The 18,106-nt window shown below is 38.2% G+C and overlaps 1 protein-coding gene across 1 annotated transcript in view; it reads right to left on the bottom strand.

The window, feature by feature from the left end:
- Positions 1–18,106, bottom strand: part of DCHS2 (dachsous cadherin-related 2) — a 168,224-nt gene that overhangs the window by 146,558 nt on the left and 3,560 nt on the right. Inside the window, 3 exon segments of the mRNA XM_011959767.1 lie at positions 7,185–7,220; positions 10,407–10,598; positions 17,420–17,519. Of these exon segments, the coding sequence (XP_011815157.1) occupies positions 7,185–7,220; positions 10,407–10,598; positions 17,420–17,519 (328 nt within the window).

Raw genomic sequence — 18,106 nt, 5'->3', positions numbered from 1 at the left:
CGGCTAGTTTTTTTTTTTTTGTATTTTTTAGTAGAGACGGGGTTTCACCGTGTTAGCCAGGATGGTCTTGATCTCCTGACCTCGTGATCCACCCTTCTTAAGCATGGAATGAGATTTCCACTTAGAGCAGCTGTGAGGCAAAAATTTCAGAATAGAGGCCAAATATATTCAAGGAAAGTTGTCCTGATGTCCAAAAAGAAATCAAAATCACTTTTATCCGTAAGATAATTTTTAAATGAATGCTGGTAAGTGCTAAGAAGAAGGTGTGAGGGAGCCTGGGCGGGAGGGGTGCCCGGGTGAAGCCCTTACTAGGAAGGTACCATTGGTGTGCAGACCAACCCACATGAGGCAGCTAGACTTCAGGTACCAGAAAGGAAAGAGTAACAGGCAGAGGAAAGAGCAGAACCAAAGGCACTGAGGCAGGAACGGCGTGTGCCTCTCAGGCCTGCTCAGCCACAGCAAAGAAGCAGGAAGGGCTGAGGTCAGAGAGGCAGGAGTGAGTCCCAGGGACCTCTGCAGGTCTCTGGAAGGACATGGTTCTTCCACAGTGACCTGATTTCACTGAGATGTTAACACTGCTCTAGCCGCAGTGTTCAGAACAGACTGAAGAGCAGCAGAGTGGAAGGAAGGAGAATGGGCAGGAGGAGGCTCTTTGAATCAAGTCCAGAGTGGATGGGGCCTGAAGGAGGACAGGAGCAGTGCAGGTACTCATCCCAGATCCTGGGGGCCAGATTTGTTTGGGAATTCTGGATTTTTCAAGTTTTAGAAGGAAATACAGCACCTAAAGTAGTGAGAAATGAATCCCATACTGCTTATTTTGTGTTGCCTCCATCTAAAATCAAGGAGAAAGACAGCAAATGAAATAGAAGAAAATAATCCTCTGCAATTTTTACTTTTCTAAAGTAAAACACATGTTCCTACTTTAAAGCACCATTTTCCGTTTCTATCTGGTACATGTTGACACTTTCATCTTTGACAAAAATCCTTGGTAAGTCACAACGGCCTGGGTTTTCTCACTCATGCGTCCTCCCCCTCCTCATCTTTTTTGTTTCCTTTTTCTACTTTGGCAGGGAGGCACAGAGCAAGGAGGAAAGAATGACAAGGAGGAAGAAGATTTGGCAAGAGACAAAGGGAGAACTGCTGCCATGCAGACAGAGAGGAAGCACTTGTTGACAGGGAGCGGGGGAGGGCAAGAACGAAGATTGGGAGGAAGGTAAGACAAACCCAGAAATGACTCTTCTGCTCTTAGCTCTGAGGTCCCTTATACTCCAGGCTTTGAGGACTAAAAAAGGATGGGGAAATAATTTAGAAATAGTCTGATTTTCCATGTTCTGAGTTGAATAAAGTGCCAGAGCCATGCCAGGTATCAATTAGAATAGGAGAAATGGGGCTGGTTATGATTCCACAAAGAACAATGCAAGTTCATCCATCTGGCCTTTATGCTTAAAATGCAGGGTGGCCCTACATCTGCAGCCACCGTAAGTAACCTGTATGTCTCCAGGTTCGACGTAGTAAGGGGGACTGCAGACTAGTGAGAAGCTTATAGAAAATATTCCTTCACCTCTGCCACAGACCCTGCTGCTGCTCCAAACTGCCTTCCATCTCAGTTTTGCTTTCCCTTTTCCTTTCCCTTTCCTCTTTCTTCTTTATCTCTCCTCAAGTTCAAGAAGTCACTTAGGGTTGAGGTAAGAGAAATAATGAAAAAGTGGGGAAAATATGAAGAAATGAATATTGCCCCAGCTTAAGACATTTAAGAACAAAAATCCTAAATCAGGCAATGCTATAAAAAATAAACAAATGTTAGATGCACAAAGTGGAAAACGTACTGTCACTGAACAATACTTTTTTTTTTTTTTGAGACAGAGTTTCTCTCTTGTTGCCCAGGCTGGAGTGCAGTGGCGTGATATCGGCTTACCACAACCTCCACCTCCTGGGTTCAAGGGATTCTCCTGCCTCAGCCTCCTGAGTAGCTGGGATTACAGGCAGGTGCCACCACACCCGGCTAATTTTGTATTTTTAGTACAGATGGAGTTTCCTCATGTTGGTCCGACTGGTCTCAAACTCCCGACCTCAGGTGATCCACCTGCCTTGGCCTCCCAAAGTGTTAGGATTACAGATGTGAGCCACCGTGCCTGGCCAACAATACATTTTTGTTGCCGGTAGGGTAAGCACACTAGTGGGGCTAGGGAGGGCTGAGCTTGTAGTGGCAGAGGCTGGGCAGTCAGATTCCTCTCACCTGATTTAAGTGCTAAGGAGGACAGATTTATTCTACACTGCAGTAGACTCCATCAGTATAAAATGTAGTGCGTACATTCTTAATATATATATAGTTCATCTGTTAATAAACTATATATATATTTACTGTGCTAATGTATTATTTATATTATAAATATCAGAAAAATAAAATGTAAAAGGACAAAATTCTAATGTTGTCTTCTTAAACACCCACATGGGACAACTATTGCTTTCCTTAATGAAATGACAAGAGGCATCTGGGGTAGGGAAGAAGAGATGTATCTTAACAAAAAAATAAATAAGTTCCTTAGACAAAAGGTGGGAAAATGCTGAATTCACCAAGTGGATGCATTCTTTGCCTCAGAACTTCTCACAGAGACTTTTGTATGTACATTTCTAGAGGGAGTGAGTTCTGAGGTGTTCTCCACTCTTTTTAGGCTCCAGAATGCTCTTTGGAAGAAACATTTTGGGAAACCAGTTTCCCACAGAACACAGTGCAGGAAAAGCTGATCTAAACTCATTTTCTCCATCCGCTTAGAGTGTGTGCTTCCCAGTGCTGTGTAGCTAAACTTCTGTCTAGCTGATGGAAACTGTTTTGATAATGCAACCTCATAAGAGACTGAATCAGAGCCACCCAGCAAAGCCACTTGCAGATTCCTGGCCCTGAGAAACTATATAAGATGATAAATGTTTGCTATTTTAGGCTGCTAGCTTCAGGAATAATTTGTTATACAGCAATAGGTAGCTAATACATCCCATAAATTTCATGCATGAATATATCTTAATGTTGTCTTATCCTTTCTTTTTGACCAATGATTCATGTGGCATTTTTATTTCATTTTAAGCATTTCGTTATGAGGATTATAGTAGGAAACTCAATTCCCTCAAGTTATACTGTAAAAGATGAAAGTAGTTTTGGAAAGCTCCAAGCTTGAAAGCATATAATATTGGAGGCAAGCATATAATATTGGAGACGACCCTAGGAGGGTCGCCTAGGGCAGTCAGCAGGTAGGGAACATTTTCTACTATTACTTCTACTTTGGTAATTGTCTGCTTTCCATTCTCTTTGTTCTTGCCTTCCGGGACTCCTGAATAGTAGAATATTAATAACATCTCTCCTTCACATCTCTTAGCTCTTGCGAGCTGTGGTTTCACTCCAGTGAGCTTTCTATGTCAATGAACTCCAGTCTGTATTTCAGGATTAAATGAACAAAGGTGGAAGGAAATGAGGTTCCACCTTGTTCAAGGGGGAAAAAAAAGAAACCTAAGTTGTGACATCACCAAATCCAAGAAAAGCAGCATCCAAAGAATATCTTCAAATTCATTGAGAGGACGAATCAGATAAAAATAAATAAAGAATTCCAGGATATGGCACAACAGTAACCATGTAGAGAAAAGCAGTTTTATAAGACAGGTAGAGAGGAAAAAATCGATCAAATAAAGATTGAAAAGTGAGGAAATGGAGACGACTATTTTAGTAGACTTGCTGTGTAGGAAAGGAGAGGAATAAAATGGTTTTCTGAAAAGGTACATAACATCAAAAGGGAATCCAGAGTAGTTTTTTAAGATAGGGACTATTATTATGCCCTGCATGCTTATGAGGGTCATTCAAAAGAACTTGATAAATTAAAGATGCATGAAAAAAGAGAAAATCATTATAAAAATGTTATCTGTAAGAAGGCCAGAATGGATGGGACCCTAAACAATAGAGATATTTGCTTTTGATGCAAACAGCGACATCTCTAAAAAGATAATAGAAAAGAAGGTAAAGAACCTACCTGATACACAGGTAGGTTAGTGGATTTGGTGGCAGGAAGGTAAGACCTTTTGCTCTCAAGCAGACCTATTATTTTTCTCCAAGTACGTTCAGCTGCTGCAAGGGTGGAAAAGGCAGAGTCAGATTTACACAGGGTTGGAGTTTTACCAGGAGAGTTCTATTGAGTGGTGAAGATAAAGGAAGTTTGCAACCGCATGACTTTAGTGATGGGTAACAAATCAATGATCTTAACATGGGAGAAGAATTGTTGATTAGAGCGGACGTGCTACAGTAAATTAGACAGAAAGATAAAAATGCTTATCAGATCTAGCATGCTTGAAGCCAAGATGTCAAAGCTGTGCAATTACTGGTGATAATCCTTGGAAATTGGAAAGTCAAGGAACTGAGAGGCTCAGGGTGCTGTGTTGTTCAGCAAATGAATAGTAAAGTCTCCTAGAGTGATGAGGAAACTGGTGACGAGGAAGACTGTGAACAAAGTGTGAAAGTCCTAAGTGATAAAGAGGTTTAAATCACGATGGGAAAAAAAAAAAGGAGGAGTATCTATGGTATAGTCACACAACAAGAACTTCAAAAGGGATTCATTTTTGATGGAGAAAGGAGTAGAAAGTATTTGGATGCTGCCCTGGGCAACAAACAGGGCACCCAACTCACTTTCTGCCAGCTTGTGATTGGTGGACTATGGGCTTCCTTGTGAGAGTGCAGAAAGGAATGGGTATCCTTGGCAGGTAGGTTGTTTTTAATCAGGGCCATAAGTTAAAGGAACAAACAGAGACTAACTTAAGTTCATAAAGGAGTTTGCTAAATAATGGACCATGAGTTCCAAAGGACATGGTAGAAGCATTTCGAAGGGCAGAGAAGGTGGGTAGGTGTATTAGTCCATTCTCACATTGCTATAAAAAAACCTGAGACTGATTAATTTATAAGGAAAAAGGTTTAATTGGCTCATGGTTCTGCAGGTGAACAGGAAGCATAGCAGCTTCAGCTTCTGGGAAGACCTCAGGAAGCTTCCAATCATGGCAGAAGGCAAAGGGGGTGCAGGAGCAGGAGCAAGAAAGACAAGGCGGAGGCGAAGGGGTGTTGCTACACGCTTTTAAGCAGCCAGATCTCATGAAAACTTGCTCACTATCATGAGAACAGTACCAAGGGGGGATGGTGCTAAACCATTCATGAGAAATCCACCCCCATGATCCAAACACCCCCCACAAGGCCCCACTTCCAACACTGGGGATTACAGTTCGACATGAGATTTGATGGGACACAGATCCAAACCACATCAGTAGGAGATTGATTCAAATTAAGGGATGAACTGAGCAGGGTGGGGAAGAGAATATGGGTAATAATAAAAGGCTGGGATGCTTAAACTATTAGAGATTAGAAGGCGGTAAAGAGGTATTGAAGATATTTTGGGATACATCCTGCTCATAGATTAAAGAATGGTGGGAAATCTAAGATATGGTCCAGACGATTTAGTTAGAAAACATGGTACAATGGGGCAATGGGGCAACTGCTCATTTCTAGAACAGGTGAAGGGTGGTAATGAAGCAAACAAAAGACAGGAATAAGCATTTGAACATTTGTTAGAACATGAAAAAACATACTCTATTAAAATGAAAATAAGTGTGCCTTTTTACTCAGCAAGTTTACGTTTTGATAGTAACTGCATTGCACACAAACTATGAGCACAACTTCAGTAGCCAACTTTTCTCATGAATGTATACACCAGTGAAGAGCTCAGTCTATTTACTACCTATACTGCTTGTCTGACAAAATCCTCCCTTAAACATTGAGTGGTGAGATGATGTTGAAATAGTTTTATCTCAAACACATATGTCAGCTACAGAATCCAGGATGTAACAAAAAAATAGAGATAGAGTGTTAACAAGCATATACACCAAAAAAAATCTATGTGGTAAAAATGAACGGGAAAAGGAAACAGAAAATTAGATATAAGCATGGAATAATTAAATTATAGAGTTTTATTTAGAAAAACCACTTGATTGCCAATGTAATCCAATTGTTTGTTTCCATTATGTAATTTTATAGCATTCTCATGATTTATGAGATAAATAGCAGCAGCAGTGGCAGCAAAAATAGAGTATTTCAGAAGTAATATCGGTAGAGCAGAAGTGACTCAGTTGAAAAAATATTGACAGTTATCACAAGGATAAATAGAGCAGTGACAACGAACATCAATGTATTTTACAAGAAAAATTCTTCTACTGGCAGATAAAAATCTCTTAGTAACCACCGGCAAATGGGTTCTCAGCAATTTTCTTCTAAAGGGCTTTCAGGACATTTATTAGAAACAGAAAGAATCAGAGAAAAACCATAGATTGTCAAGGTAATAATATAAAGTTAAAGGATTTCTGTCAAGGTTCAGTTTATTGTTTTAAATAAATTCATTATGGCCTAGAATCCAACAATGTAAACCTAAAATATCCTGTCTGCATCAATTTATTCTTTGAATGCAGTCTACATTGCTTTCAGGGGAAGACTACTGATCATTACCAACCTTGTCATCTTTCTCTTTACCAACCTTTTTGACTATGCATTTCTGAGGGGCATGTACTGCTAATTAATATTGCAAAGAATAATTATGATAGATGCAGAAGTCACCCTGTAAAAACTCAGTTCATCACAGAAATTCATGAGGACTATGCAGTCAACAGAATAAACACTGCACACTGGATAACTTTATATTTGTATATATGTTTATATACATATATACATACTATATGTGTATGCATACACATACACTCACATGAAAGCACATATGTTGCTTGCTCTCCATATATTGTGAGGCAAATGTAAGGAATGCTGGAGGCAGTTTTAGGTCCAGAGTGAAGGTTAGGGATTTGTTAAAAGCTTGTGATGTGGAGGCTCTTCTAGAATTTGTTTTTTAAAATGCATCCCTGGGCTTGTGCCAGGCCCTGTTTTCACAAAAACCTACTTCCAGGAGGGATCCTGCTTCCAGGAGGGGCCTGCTTCCAAGATGGTTCCCTCCTGCACACAATTCCCTGCCTGGATCTCCATTCAGGCTCATACCTGCAAGACCGGCAAGAGGGCAAGAAGGAGAAAACCAGAGCCAAGATGGAGAAGGTGTGCAAGCACTCAGGGGAGAAGGCACCAGATGTTAAAAAGACTCAGATTATAAAAACATCATGTTCCTCACCTTCACCAGGGCTAAATGTATCATTCTCTGCTCATCCTGAAAACAATGAATTGATCCTTTTTGGAGGTGAATATTTTAATAGCAAAAAAACTTGCTTACATAACAACTTCTATATCTACAATACCAGAAAGGACACCTGGATTAAAGTCAAAATTCCCAGTTCACTTCTGGGGCACTGTGCTCTCCAGGCTGTGGTGGTGCATTGATGTGATAGACAGGTTATGAGAGTTTGCAAGGGAGCTTGCTTCTCCTGATGGATAGCAGTTCTACCACTACAAGGATCTCTATGTCCTGCATCTGGCCACCAAAACCTGGGAGCTAGTTGAATCAACAGGGGCTCGTTTTGATCACAGTGGACAGCAGACAGTAGCCTGGAAGACACAGCTAATTCTTTTTGGTGTTTTTCACGAGAGTAATGTTTTAAACCCATTATTGAATTCTAGGATGGCATTATACAATTGTCTCAAAATCTATCAAGAATACATTTCTAAAGCCTTGGATTAATATTTGGGTGTGCATCTATTGGGCTTCAAATAATTACATAGACTTGAATTAATATAAATTCTGTTTACTCCTATTTTTTGTTTCCTACATATTTTCTTACATAGAATCAGGGATTCCTGAAACCACATAGTAAGGTATTGGCAAAAACCTAACCAAACAGATCATGAATATTTTATTGAATATAAAGGGCTTTATGTCCTTGTTCATTTTTACATACTTACTTGCAATACATTTAGATTCATTTTTTCCCAAAAATTCATAGCTTAAATAGGTAGATTCTCTCATTAATTTCAAAAGAGAACAATTAGACCAGAGAGGTGTTAGTAGGGTCCGTCTATACAAAAGAGTAGTAAGCAGATGAAAAAGAAACAAGGAAGGTCTTCAAAATGTATAAGTGAAAAATATAAGTAAAGTCTCCAAAATGAAATAAGTGAAAAAAAATCAAAGTGCGGAATAGTGTGTATAGTAAGCCACCTTTGCTGTAAAAAATGCAAATTGAACATGTTTCTAAACTGTATTTGGAAAGGTAAATGGTCAAGAATAGTTAAGGCCAAGACCTATGATAAAGCTAAAATAATTAAGAGAGATGTTGCTAGCACTAAAGTGGATAAATAGGTAAAAATGAGAATAATCATTTCAGTAAGTGGTGCTGGGTTAACCATAGGAAAAAAAATAACAAAACTTCATCCCACCAGATTGATAAAAAGTAAGTATGAAGGTAAGAAAACAATAAGAGAACACCCTCATATCCCTAAGATAAGCAAATATTTCTTAAAAGAACACAAAAATCACTAGCTATAAAGGAAAACAAACTGAGAAACTACTAAGCTCTATTATGATAAAGAACTTCTGTTCCTCAAAAGAAACCATTAAGGATAGAAAAGGCCAGCCACGGAATGGGAGAAAAATATATGCAATAAGTATATCCAACAAAGGACTTTCAGGCCAAAAATATAAAGAACTCATGCAAGTCAGTAAGACAAAGATCCAACAATAACAATAGAAAATGAATAAAGGATTTCCTTCTTGTGAAGAACAGACACTTCACAAATTATACAAATAGCAATAAACATGAAAAAACCTCATTAGTTATCAAATACAAAATAAAACCCCAATGTGATATACCATTACATAAGTACTATTATTGCTATAATAGAAAAGGTGTTAAATATCAAATGTTAGGGAGAATGTGTAGCAAATGAAATTTTCATACTTTACTGGTGGGAGTGCAATTCTACTCCTAAGTATATACTCAAGAGAAATGCTTACATTTGTTCACCATATTGCAAGTATAAGAATGTTAAAAGAAGCACATCCAAAAATGGGTACCATTAATTATAGGTTAAAATTATTGTATATTCACATAAAGTCATACTATAAACCAATGAGAATGATTGAACTATTGCTATACACAACAGCGTAAATGACTCCAGCAAATAATGTTCAGCAAAAGAAACTCAATAGAAACACATACTGTATGATTCCATTCACTGAAAGTTTAAAAAATTGGTATACTAATGCTTGGTGTTAGAAGTCAACGGTGCCTTCTAAAAAGGCAGGGGTGGGGGATGGGGAGGTGGAGGGAGGACAGTTACAACAAGAGGCAAAGAGGGGGCCTCTGGGTTTTCTCATTTGCTTTTTAATGTTTTCTCATTTGCTTTTATGGGTCTGTTTATTTTGCAAAAATCCATTGAGCTATACACTTATTATTTGTGCATTTCTCTGTATGCATTTTATATGTCAATTTAAAAGTTTAACAACAAAAAAAGACAAAGGAATCAAATTGAAAGTGCCTTCACTGATCAAGAATGGGTCAATGAGAACATCAGAAAGGATAGGGTCAGCAATGTATTGAAATACATTAAATTTTTTAAAATCCAGGAATTTATACTCAAACTAGAAAAAAATTATTGTTTACCTTTGGAGATAGTTAAGACAGCAAGTTACTATTCAAAAAATCTGGTAAAATAAAAACAAATAATAAAGCCTTATCCTAATAGTTGTGAGAACATTTTCCTTAGTTGAAGAATTCCAGATAATAAATGCAAAGGAATAACAGAATTCAAAAATTACCATTCTTCAACCTGTAACAAAATAATGGTATGTGTCTGCTGATGCAATAAGAAGCAAATGGCATCACCTAAATGAATCTGAAAACAGTTAGCTCTCTGTCTCTAATGCCAGTTTATAGGAAATAGAGGGAATAGAAGAACACGGTAAATGAATCCCAAGGATGTAATCAGCCACATTTAGCATGTGGAAAATCTACCGGACAAATGACTTGGTTTTTTTAAAAAGCCATAGGAGAACAGGTAAGAGGCCTGATTGTTATACATGGAAACTTAAAGAATATATCAATCAAATCAATTTGTGAACTTATTGGGATCGTCATTCAAAGAAACCAACTATAAAAACATGTTTAGATAATCAAGAAAATTTAACATAGTAAGGATATTAGCTATCATTAAAGCATTATTGTTAATGTTTTGTAGTTCTGTGTTTTCAAAGTCATTATTTTTTAGAGGTATTGTTGAATTATTTGTGGGTGAAATAACATACTTGATATTTGCTTCAAAAAACTTCAGCAAAGGAAAGAGGCAGTGACACATGAAGCAGAATGACCCAATTATTGATCATCATTGGTCCTCTGTGGCTCACATAATCACAGTGGCTCACTTGTGATTATGTTTAAAATAAACTTCATACATAAAAACTTACCCCGTCCTTAGCTTTCACCAGGAGATCATAGGTAGCAGGATCCCTTTCCCTGTCGATATCTTGAGAAACACAGATTCGCCCATCATGAGGGTCGATCCAGAATGCCTGAGGTGCTTCATAGCTCAGAAATCCATCATAAAGAGAATACTCAATAAAGCCATAGAGTCCTGAATCTGCATCAGAGGCTGTCACCTATGAGACAGAAGGGTGATCAGGAGGACATAGAAATGCTAGCATTACTTTTCAGTTAGTCATGAATTATTACAATAATTTTCACAACCACATAACCCCCATAGCTATTCACAAAGCCTAGGCTGTGGTTTTATATCTCTCTCCTCACTTACCTTCTGTGATAATTCCCCCTTCACTTTTCTTCTTTCTTTGTGAGTTCTCCTTTTCAATACCTTTTGCCCACTCATATCTTTTCAGATGATCTATGAAAGTTTGAGGTCCTTAGGGCTCAGCCCTGTGTTCTTTTTCTTCTTACTTCATTCACTATACCTAACAAATCTCATCCAATCTCAAAGATTTAAGAATACCCATAGGATTAAGGACTTGACAGCCAAGCTGTTGATCCCCTCACATACCTAGGCCTTCAAGTGATAGGCTTGATGCCCCCCACCTTTGAGAGCAGCAAGGGGAGGGCCAAGAAATCAAGACAGTAAATGCCACCATTACTAGAAACCCAATCCCAAGGACAGAATTCATGCTGGAATGTGAGAGTTGAGTCTCCCTGGCCAGCTTTCCTTCTGAGAGTAATGTCCCAGTCAGAGCCCTGCACAGTGGTATAGCATTCAGTCTGCAGGTGCCTGTAGGTACATCAGAATGAAATCCAACCCATGCTGTGCTCGCCAAAACAGGCACAAACACTGACATGCCCAGAAGAAAAGGCATCGTCTTATTTTGCCATACGTACCACTTATGTTACCAGCAATCCTGTGCCTGACAGAAAAGATGAACCAAGTGAAATTATAAAAGCACTTAACTTATTTGTACTAACTGTGGGAGTATACAGTGACAAATACAACAAGCTCTATAGAACTCAAAAAATTCTCAAGCTCATAGGCTCATGATAAATAATGCTTTTAATGTACAACCCAACTAACAGTAAGAGCAAACACCTACATAGCACTTATAATAAAAGCAGCACTTTAAGGGAAGACAGGAAGGAAGAGAGGAAGAGAGGGAAGAGAAGGAAGGAAGGAAGGAAGGAAGGAAGGAAGGAAAGAAGGAAGGAAGGAAGGAAGGAAGTGAGTGGGGGAGGGAGGGAGGAAGGATTCTATGCTACAGAACACATACTCTTATAAGAGCTTAAAACACATTACATACTTACAACCTATAGGTACTAATGTTCATTCTTCAGATCAGACAAGTCAGGCTCAGAGAGTTTATGTAACGGGCCAAAGGTCACATAAAGAGTAAGTGTCAAAACTGAAATTCATATCCATACAATTGGCAGCAGAGGGCATGCTCTAATGACCATGATCTATGTGCTGCCTCCCAAATCTGACACCTTGTCATATAATCCTTTATTTACAGAAAAATCAGACCCCAAATCTCTTGACCTTCCTCTGATGCAGAATGTGCTAGATTATGTGTAGCGCCATTCCAAGTAAATGTTTACCCCATGTATATGTTGTTTCTCACCATAATTCATTAACATGAAGGCAACTAGTAATGGTGCCTGTGCTCTTAAGTCTTAGCTGAACCTTTTATTCCATGTGATCAAATTCAACTGGGTTCCAGAAAGCAAAAATATAGAGAAAGTGATCACAATTGGAAATAAAAGAGAATTAAGCAGATTAATTCAGAAAGTCCAACTTCTCATTAATGGACATCACAGAAAAAGAGAAGAGAAAACAGATAAAATGAAAAAAAAAGGAACAAAGGAGCAGCTATTTCTTTGCCACAAGGACACATATGGGCAAGGTCCCCAAAGTCACTCTGACCGGGAAGGAGAGAGATGGAAGAGGCCTTCTGGCTTTTGACTTCTTCGGCCCAGAAGCCGTGCTCAGCTCACATTCCACTGGGTAGAACTAGCTATGTGTCCCCAGCTTAGCTGCAAGGGAGGCTGAGAAAAGGAGAGGAGCATAAGGATATTTGGTGCATACAAATAGTCTCTGTCATACATATCATTAAGTCTAGAATATAAGAAGACAGGCACATAAGATTATGTAGGTCTCCAAGTAGATGTACTGAAACTTAAGCAAGAGGAAAGTTATACCCAGAAATGGCTACCCAATATCACCCTACTATAGGTTTGGTTTTGGAAAATAACTCTGGCTGTCTTGCATATATTTGTAAGGCTTTTAGGAGGAAGGCAAAAATAAAAGACAATTTCATCACCTACAATATTTGTGCTCCTCTTATACTTATTTAACTCTGGACTGAAAGCAAAATAATCAGCTTTTCATCAATACAATATACATGCAGGAGCTACACTTTAATTACAGTACTTTCCAAATAAAGCCTCACCCTGACAACGTGTTCAACAAAGTTCTCAATAAACCTTCTCCTTCATCCTGTTCCATCTTGAGCATATAACTAGAATGTGACTTTTGGAGCTATTTTGAAGTAGTCTAGCTTAGTGGTTCTCAACTAGGGACAAGTTTGCCCCCCAAGAAGATATTTAGTATGTCTAGAGATCTTTTTGGTTGTCACAACTGGGGAAGGGTTTCTACTTTCATTTAACAGGTTAATTCAAGAGATACTGCTACAATGTATTATATAACATCCTACAATGCATAAGATAGACTTCACGACAAAGAATTATCTGGCCCAAAATGTTAGTAGTGCCTAGACTGAGAACCCCTGGGCATGATGAAACTCCTACCAACTGGCAGTGTTATTTTCCTGCTTTAATTGTCTATTTTTTGAACTGATGATACAGCCTTTAAATTTATCTTTTCTCTCATCTAACTCATATTCTGTAGCAAAATTATTCATCCTGTGCAACCATCTAGCATAAGTTCTTCTCATCACGTCTTCTCATATTGTGATTCTTCTCATCAGTTGGGCTGAAGCAGGAAATCCACAAATTTCCCCACTACAAAGAACTAAACCCCAAATACATTTGGTCTATTATATTCTGACAGCTGTTGATAATTTAGCAGCTTCAAATTCCTGAAGACACCAAATATATCTTCTAAAGCCATATGGTATTCTCAATAACTTCACCTTCATTGAAAGACACATACAATGAACTTTTAAATTCTAAAATTCATTCTTAGCCTTTAATAGTACATATTAATAAGTAATTCAGCTTATATAAAACAAATTTCCTTATTTCCGCTTTCAAGACCTTTTTCTCATCTGGACTTTTGGCAAAGCAAAATGTAAGGACATAAAAGTAGGATAAGAGTATTGATCTCAATTTATGTTAGCAATTCATATTCTGAGTTTCAGAATCATAACATAAGAATGTTTTTCTCCCTGTTTTGACCAAAATACCTAAAAATACTGACCTAGTATTCTCAACAACATGTCCCACCTATTGGGTCTTGAATGCCTGGAATTAATAATGGCTAGAATTAATTTGACATCTTTCTAAGATTTATATTTTCCAAAATCCATTGACTGATGCATAAAATTTAGGCAAACTGAATAATAGCACATGGAAATGGGTTTGTCAAAGCTTCAAGAGGAAATCTTGCTTAGTTAATAAGCTCCGTGGGTCCTTTCTCCAGAGATGGTTGTTTAAATTGAGGCAAGAGGCACCTGGCCAACTCTATTATCGCAATCTTATGGTGCTGATTGAGCATCAAGAGGATATCTCAGGAGGATTTTTATCCCTATATCTACTTACTGAGCCACATTACAGCACTCTCAATAACATTCCTGTGTTCTTCATCCCAATCTCAATTTACCTATTTTAGACAGAGATGAATCTGATACTTTTTACTGTAAACTTCTTCCAACTCAGAATTGTTCTCCCTGAGTCTGATCTTTCACAAGTTTGGTGGAAACATTATAAAAATGCAAAATATCAATATATTATTAAAATCTCCCTGATTTCATTATTAGCTTTCTGGGATTTAAACAATTTTTATCAGACAAGGATGCACACTCTCACTACTCTTATTCAACATAGTACCGGAAGTCCTAGCCAGAGCAATCGGGCAAGAGAAATAAATAAAAGGCATCCAAATAGGAAAAGAAGCCAACCTATCTCTCTTTACAGACAATATAATTCTATACCTAGAGAATTCATAAGACTCTGCCAAAAGGCTCCTGGAACTGATAAACAACTTCAGTAAAGTTTCAGGATACAAAATCAATATACAAAAATCAGTAGCATTCCTATACAGCAATAATGTTCAAGCTGAGAGCCAAATCAAGAACACAATCCCATTTACAATAGCCACCAAGAAATAAAATAACTAGGAATAAATCTAACCAAGGAAGTAAAGGATCTCTACAAGGAGAACTACAAAACACTGCGGAAAGAAATCATAGACGACACAAACAAATGGAAAAACATTCCATGTTCATTGATTAGAAGAATCAATACTGTTAAAATGGCCAGACTGTCCAAGGCAATCTATAGATTCAATGCCATTCCTATCAAACTACCAATATAATTTTTCACAGAATTATAAAAAACCATTCTAAAATTCATATGGAACTGAAAAAACACCCCAATAGTCGAAGTAATTCTAAGCAAAAAGGACAAAGCTGGAGGCATCACATTATCCAACTTCAAATTATAGTATAGGGCTACAGTATCCAAAACAGCATGGTACTGGTACGAAAACAGAAACATAGACCAATGGAACAGAATAGAGAACCCAAAAATAAAGCATCACACCTACAGCCATCTGATTTTTGACAAAGTTTAAGCAATGAGGAAAGGACTCCTTATTCAATAAATGATGCTGGGGTAGCTGGCTAGTCATATACAGAAGATAGAAACTGGATCCCTACCTTTCACCATATACAAAAATTAAATGAATTTTAATTTCAACTGGATGAATTTTAATTTTAATACACAAGAATTCACAATGTGCAAATATTTAAATGGATTAAATATTTAAACGTAAGACCTCAACCTATAAGAATCCTAGAAGAAAACCTAGGAAAAAACATTCTGGACATTGGCCTTGGCAAAGAATTTATGACTAAGTCCTCAAAAGCAATTGCAACCAAAACAAAAATTGGCAAGTGGGACCTAATTAAACTAAAGAGATTCTGCACAGTATAAGAAAATCTCAGCAGAGTAAACAGACAACCCACAGAATGGGAGAAAATAATCTCAAACTATGCATCTGACAAAAGTCTAATGTCCAGAATCCATAAGGAACTTAAATAATTCAACCAGCAAAAAACAAATAACCCCACTAAAAAGTGGGCAAAAGACATTAACAGACACTTCTAAAAAGATGACATACAAGCAGCCCACAAACATATGGAAAAAATACTCAATAGCACTAATCATCAGAGAAATGCAAATCAATACCACAATGAGATGCCATCTCGCACCAGACAGAATAGCTATTATTGAAAAGTCAAAAAATAACAGATGCTGAAGAGGCTATGAAGAAAAGGGGATGCTTATGCACTCTTGGTGAGAATGCAAATTAGTTCAGCCACTATGGAAAGAAGTATGGAGATTTATTAAAGAACTACCATTCTGACAATAATCCAATTGCTGAGTAAATATCCGAAGGAAAACAAATTATTCTTCCAATAAATTATTACAGCAAAAACGTAGAATCAACGTAGGGACCCATCAATGGTGGATTAAACAGGGAAAATGTGAACATAGGCACTATGGAATGCTACACAGCCATAAAAAAGAACAATATCATGTCCTTTGCAGAAATATGAATGCAGCTGGCTGCCATTATTCTAAGGGAATTCACACAGGAACAGAAAACCAAACACTGCAGTTCTCACTCTTAAGTGGGAGTTAAACATTATGTACATATGAGTATAAAAATGGGGACAATAAACACAGGAGACTACTAGAAGGGGGAGGTTGGGAGAGGGTTGAAAATCTACCCATTGGTTGCGACGCTCACTGCCTGGGCAATGGGATCAATTGTACCCCAAACCTCAGCATCACGCAATACACTCACATGACAAACCTGCACATGTACCCCTGAATCTAAAATAAAGGTTGAAATTACAAAAAATAAAGTAAAATACAAATAAACAATTTTTATTACTTCCTTCATATTAACATCCAGGTAAGAATTCCTCCCTATGAATGTGTCACGAAGACAGGAGACAAACTGAAATCATTGGCTCTTGAAGGCATGTTTCCATGGTTTTTGTATGTTTTACAAGTGGAATGGATCTGCTTGCATCCCCCACATCAGGATAAAAGGGTTTACTCCCCTTCAACATCAGTGGTCAGTCCAGCCATTTACATCAGTGAGACACCACCCAAAAGGCATGATGTGACAAGTTTGGCCATAATTCCTCTATCCACTCCTAAGTAACTGTATACTTAACTCAGCAAAAGTTGTGAAAAAAAAAATAAAAAGGTCTCAGAGCCTAGTAAAAAAGAGCAATAAAACAGGAGTTTTATGGGGAAAAAATGGCAGCACTTGAGATGAAATTTAAAATTAAATAACCCATTTTTTTTCTTATTACAATTTCCAGTTTTTCTATCCATGAACATTTAACAATTTGTTTGAAGAAACAAAGTTATTATCACAACACACACACAGAACTTTACACAGAAACAAAGAAAAAAAATCATTAAATAATGTTTTACATTTGAAGCACTGGACAACCACTGATCCCGCAGCTGAAACAGAACTATAATATTCCAGTGGAACTTGGAATCAGCATTGGGGCCCACAACTAATGCAAGTATGCCACTCTCTCTGGACACCACTTGGCAAGTTCACCAAGTTCCAAAGTCTAATGATCGAGGCTTGATCTTTATTTTCTGAATTGTTTGGCAGCCTTTCACACAGCTAGTCATCACCTCCTTATTAAAACATATCCTTCGTCAGACACCACATTATGGCCGTCTTCCCCATGCACCACCTTACTGACTTCACCTCAGTTTCCTTCACTGGTTTTGTATTCTCTTCCTGGTTTCTGAACACTATAGCACCCCAGAGCTCACTCTTGGGACTACCTCTTTTCAATCCACACTGACTGCTTGTAGGGGACTGAATGCTGGCCTCCAAAAAAACTCTGTCAGTGTTTTAATCCCCAGAACCTGTGACTATTCTCTTATTTGATAAAGGAGTGACTACTACCTTATATGGCAACAGACAAGATTAGGTTGACGATTTTGAGAGAAGAATCTTATCCTTGCTTATCTGGGTGGGTCCTATATCCAACAAATGTCCTTACAAGAGATAGGCAGAGGAAAGTCTACCCAACAGATGAGGAGGAGGCAATGTGACCAGGGAAGCAGAGATTGAAGGGATGTGGCCACAAGTCAAGGAACACCGACAGCCACCAGAAGCTGGAGGAGATAAAGAATGGAATGACCCCAGAGCCCCCAGAAGGAGCAAAGCCCTGCTGGATTGCAGACTTCTAGTCTCCAGAACTGCAAGAAAGAATAATTTCTGCTGTTCCTTTTTTTATTTTATTTTATTTTATTTTTTGAGATGGAGTCTCACTCTGTCCCCAGGCTGGAGTGCAGTGGCGCGATCTCAGCTCACTGCAAGCTCTGCCTCCCGGATTCAAGCGATTCTCCTGCCTCAGCCTCCCAAGTAGCTGGGACTACAGTGCGT

This window comes from Colobus angolensis, unplaced genomic scaffold (assembly GCF_000951035.1).
Source record: "Colobus angolensis palliatus isolate OR3802 unplaced genomic scaffold, Cang.pa_1.0 Scaffold5, whole genome shotgun sequence".
In the NCBI taxonomy this organism is placed as follows: Eukaryota; Metazoa; Chordata; class Mammalia; order Primates; family Cercopithecidae; genus Colobus; species Colobus angolensis.
The sequence above is the reverse complement of the archived record's forward strand: the minus strand, read 5'-3'. Positions and strand labels throughout refer to the sequence as shown.